Source organism: Triticum aestivum, chromosome 7B, assembly GCF_018294505.1.
Source record: "Triticum aestivum cultivar Chinese Spring chromosome 7B, IWGSC CS RefSeq v2.1, whole genome shotgun sequence".
NCBI lineage: Eukaryota > Viridiplantae > Streptophyta > Magnoliopsida > Poales > Poaceae > Triticum > Triticum aestivum.
This window is the reverse complement of record NC_057813.1, coordinates 698,199,474-698,203,964: the sequence shown is the minus strand read 5'-3', so window position 1 is coordinate 698,203,964 and position 4,491 is coordinate 698,199,474. Positions and strand designations below refer to the sequence as shown.

The 4,491-nt window shown below is 40.8% G+C and overlaps 1 protein-coding gene across 1 annotated transcript; it reads right to left on the bottom strand.

Annotated features, from left to right (window-relative positions):
* Window positions 1-222: 222 nt before the first annotated feature.
* On the bottom strand, window positions 223-4,031 carry LOC123158506 (two-component response regulator ARR18-like). Its single transcript, XM_044576464.1, has 6 exons — window positions 3,893-4,031; window positions 3,657-3,809; window positions 1,563-1,901; window positions 1,395-1,471; window positions 347-1,063; window positions 223-258 (listed from the first exon to the last, which is right to left on the bottom strand). Exons 1-6 carry the CDS (start codon window positions 4,029-4,031, stop codon window positions 223-225), a joined length of 1,461 nt encoding a protein of 486 aa, XP_044432399.1.
* Window positions 4,032-4,491: the final 460 nt, after the last annotated feature.

Genomic DNA, 4,491 nt, shown 5'->3' with positions numbered 1-4,491 from the left:
AACATAACTAAACATCGTTTTGATCTCAAAATACAACACAGACTTAAAAAAAGCCAGAGTACAATAGAAGCCCCGACACGACTGTACTTCTAACTAGACTACAATAATTCAGATAGTTTCATGGTACAGTGTGCAAGTACAATGGAATGACCAACTAAAAGTGCCAAACACACATGCGAAAAATATCTCGCATGTAGGTTGGGTTAACCAACATAAGGGTCACTATCCATCCATGACATCATCCTCTCCAATGAAATCCTACAGCGAGAAAGAAAGTTTGATTTAAATACACCTGTTTAGTTCAAAAATTCATATGTATATACATGTCAACGAGAAAAGTTCTTACTTCATTAAGAAGGTTGGAAATACCACCCGATGACAGGACATTGATGCCATTCAGTTGACGACTAAGAGCTTGTTCATCCATTGTTCCTTCTTGCACATGGAGAATGCCAGCTACATCACCGACATCATGCATCTGGCTCAATGGGACGAAACCATCTGTCTGATGGTTGGAAAGTGCAGAACTAGTTCCTTCATAGTTAACCATATCAGTCTCCGCCATTGAAGTTCTTCCTGTACCTGGTGCAGACTTGCCATTTAACATCATTCCAACCGAGCCCGTGTCGCTTGCTATGTTGAACGGCGACATCTGCTCACTTAAGCCTGCCACTAATGTAGTGATGGGGTCGCTGTAAACGAACTGAGGTTGTGCCATTGGAACACTGCTGTCTGCATTCAACATCCCTATATAGCTTGGGTTGCTAGGCATGTTGAATGGAACTATATGCTCATTCAAGCCAGAAAATCTTCTCATATTGGGCATCTGTGGAACCAAATAACTCATGTACATACTACTCTGAGTGTTTGTATGCTGGCCTAAGTGACCTGCTACCCCGTAATTGTTGGGACTCCAGGAGGCGATGCCACCTAAGGACACAACCCACCTTTCATGTTCATGGTTGTGCATAAAACTCTCTGGAATGTTCATGAAAGAGTTCCATCTTACACATGCATCACCAAGTGGATTTGGGTTGACTCTTTTCAAGTACAATTTATACTTCTGCAATAACAATATAGACAAAATAAATATGTATATGAGATGCGTGCTCATGGGAAATAGTAATGGTGGACATGTGGGAACAAACATAGCTGAATGTGTTGCATGGGTAAAAAAAAGTAGGAGGCATGCATTATATAAGACAAGCCTCACATTTTCAAGGACAAAAATGACTACAATTACACACATTTTCATGCGAGGTGCATCCCTAAACCTTTGACTGATATGTTCCCCCAAAAAATAAAAGATCACACTTATATATGACAAAATGTTAGACTATGACTAAATGGAACACAAACATGTGACAAATAAAGAACAAGGGTCGAAAATAAACCTGTAGATGACTCGATACATTTTGTCTAGTGAGGTAATCCACATTCATCAGCTCGAGAATCTTCTTTGGAGTAGCCCCTATAGTAATGTAATCAAAAATTTGTTAATGAAAAATCCCAAATAACAACAAGTGTCGTGTCATTTAATAAGGACATAATTTGTGTCTTACTATAAAGGCCGATCTGGTTGATAGCATCCATAAACTTTGTATGCAGCTCAATTGTCCATCCCACTCTTAGCTTCTTCTGGGTAGTGGATGCCTGTCTGCTCTCTTTGTTCTCGTCAGTATTAGCTCCATCATTGCTGTGGGCAGCAGTCCCAAGTTGTGCTCTCTGATCGTCATCATCATCCTCGCTGATGTGGCTTATTGCTTCGGTATTTCTCCTGCTTTCAACATGCTGCCATATGTTTTTTAGCTCGTTTATATGCACTGGCTTAACCAAATAATCACACGCCCCATGCTTTATCCCCTTCATCACAGCCTTCTTGTCGCAATCTGCAGATAGCACTGCATGCCATATGACCTGACTTTGCTTTGGAGTTTGGAGTTTAGTACTTCACAAAAATCTATGAACTGCACATAAAGTTTTATACTAGTGCTTATAGACAGAAAACATAATTCAGTATTTTCCAAATGCACCGAGCAAGTGGGGAAGCAAACATGTTTTACACACGATTTTCAAATTATCATGACAATGATATAATATGTGTTCCAATGCAAATTAAATGGAAAAACATTCAAACATTCAATTAATAGTATAAAACATAAATAATGGATAAAAAAATAACCATGACACAATGCCTAAACCATCATACCACCATGTTCTAACTAGGTAAATCATACATCATGTTTAAGTACTGATGAACCTGAAGATCAATTACTATTATTGCTGGTTTACCATGTTTCTCTAGCGCACTAGATAAAAGTGATTGGTGCCTGCATTGTTCTAAGCATGTTAAGATGTCATGCACATAGCAGCGCCATTATCTGTAGTATTTTTATTACAATTTATGATAATAAGTATTATTGGTTGCACTCTCCGCCAAAAATAATGTGACTACAAATTAATGTGCTAGTTCAAAGTCAATAAAGCTGCAGGATTGTAGATATTATACATGGCTAACCTACTCAATGTAGTATCTGCTTAAAAGTGGCACTCCTACTTTATACGGTATTCTCAGAAGTAAGTAGTTTTAACTAACAATCCCAAGCAGATTATAGATGGGTAATCTTTCAATAACGTAGATACAACATACGTAGTTTCCTAATTGTATTACTCATGCCACCCTAGCAAACCGGTGTGGTGCAATTCTATACTCGGTGTGATTGCAAGGACTACACATTTAATATTAGTTTGGAAAACAACTAAATATAATTTGGTCATATCACAAAATATAAATATATTATAGTTTTGGTTCTTATGACTATATTTTTACAATTGAGAGCATACAAAATTAAATTATGTCCATCAATGCACCCACATCGAACAAATACGCAGTGGGTCTACATTGCATAGGAGTGACACATACTCACACTAAGCTAGCTACATTACCATATATATTGTATGGATAGTATTGAACTCTACAATTCAGGCATTATGTATTGAAGTTTTAAAACATATTTATATTGAATCTAGACGACATGTTTTAATACAATTGGGACATCAATTGACCGAAAATAGAACCGGTTCCTATAGGGGAAACAACATCTTGTTGCATACTTATAATTATATATGGTACACATGACAATCAACACAATTATTCAAGTCAATAATTAATTGGATCTCATAACCCACATGCTACCCTGTCCACTTCCATTACCGTGCCCCCACTAGCCATTCGATCGATGGATGAACGGTAGGTAGGATACCATTGGTTCGGCAAAGCAAACGATACCGCTATGGTTCATGCGATCCAGCACCCTCCTAATTAACTAATGTGTCGATTCACCTCCGCTCTATTACCCCACTGGCCATCCGGTTGGACCAATGAACGGTTAGATGGGATCCCGTTGGTTCGGGCTGAAAGGGGATCCCACTCTTTCGATTTTCTCATGGTTAAAAATAGGGTGACTGTGGCGTGCATGTGTCTTTGGTTTCCTAAAATCGTGATGAATATATAGGATCTCACGTGTTGCACAAAGGAATGAATATCCTCTCTCTGTATGTCCAAGATTCAGGAGTAGAAGTACGTTCTCAAAGAGAATTGTCAGCTCATACATACAAAAATAAAATTAAGACTTAGAATTGAGCAGTGAGAGTACTGATGACGGGCAGATCCATCTCGTGGCGGATGAGCTCGAGGAGCTTGAAGCCGTCCATGTCCGGCATGCACATGTCGGTGATGACCAGGTCGAACACCTCCTTCCCCGCCCTGAGCATCTTCAGCGCCGTCTTTGCATCCATCACCGTCGTTGCTGCATCGCAGAAAGCATTATTCACAAGGCGCCGATTCTAGTGGACTATGGCGAAGCGGAGGGATAAGATTCAAGAGAATCACGGTGGTATTTGCACCCGCGCAACAGGTCCTCTAGCACCTTGAGGCAGACGCTGTCCTCGTCCACGGCGAGGATGCGTAACCCCTCCGGGAACTTGTCCTCCGCCGCATCCTCCATCATCTGCCTTGGGTCCCCACCCATCGAGGCCATTGTTTTCCGAACTCCTTCTCACCTGGCAAATCAAACACCATCAAGAAAACAAGGGAACTAACCAACACAAACCCCACAGCCATCTAAGAACACAACCTCTATTAGATCCCTCCTTACCCACCTGATCTTACAATGGCTTCCTCGCCGCAGGACGATGCGGGGCGGCTTTTATATAGGCGCGGGGGGGGGGGGGGGGGGGGGGGGGGAGTGGAAGCCTTGTGGTCCACAGGTCAAAGGCGCCCTACCCGGTGCTTGTGTTGTTGCGCTTATTTCTACAACTTAATTTCTGATTTCTGAATCTCTAATATTAATTTTGTGCATGTCAATGTTGGTTGAGAGGAAAGCAAAACCACGGGCGTTGTTGCTGTTTTTTGCTTTTGTTCTTTTCTCAACAAATGTTGGAGCACGAAGATATGATTTGAATTACAAAAATGAGAGGCTCTAGCTTTGT

Excerpts from the sequence above, each read along its gene's own strand:
- LOC123158506 (XM_044576464.1), bottom strand. The coding sequence starts at position 4,031 with ATGGGTGGGGACCCAAGGCAGATGATGGAGGATGCGGCGGAGGACAAG. Across the intron at positions 3,810-3,892 it reads GCGCGGGTGCAAATACCACC|CAACGACGGTGATGGATGCA; the intron begins GTGATTCTCTTG and ends TCTGCGATGCAG. Across the intron at positions 259-346 it reads TTTCCAACCTTCTTAATGAA|GATTTCATTGGAGAGGATGA; the intron begins GTAAGAACTTTT and ends TTCTCGCTGTAG.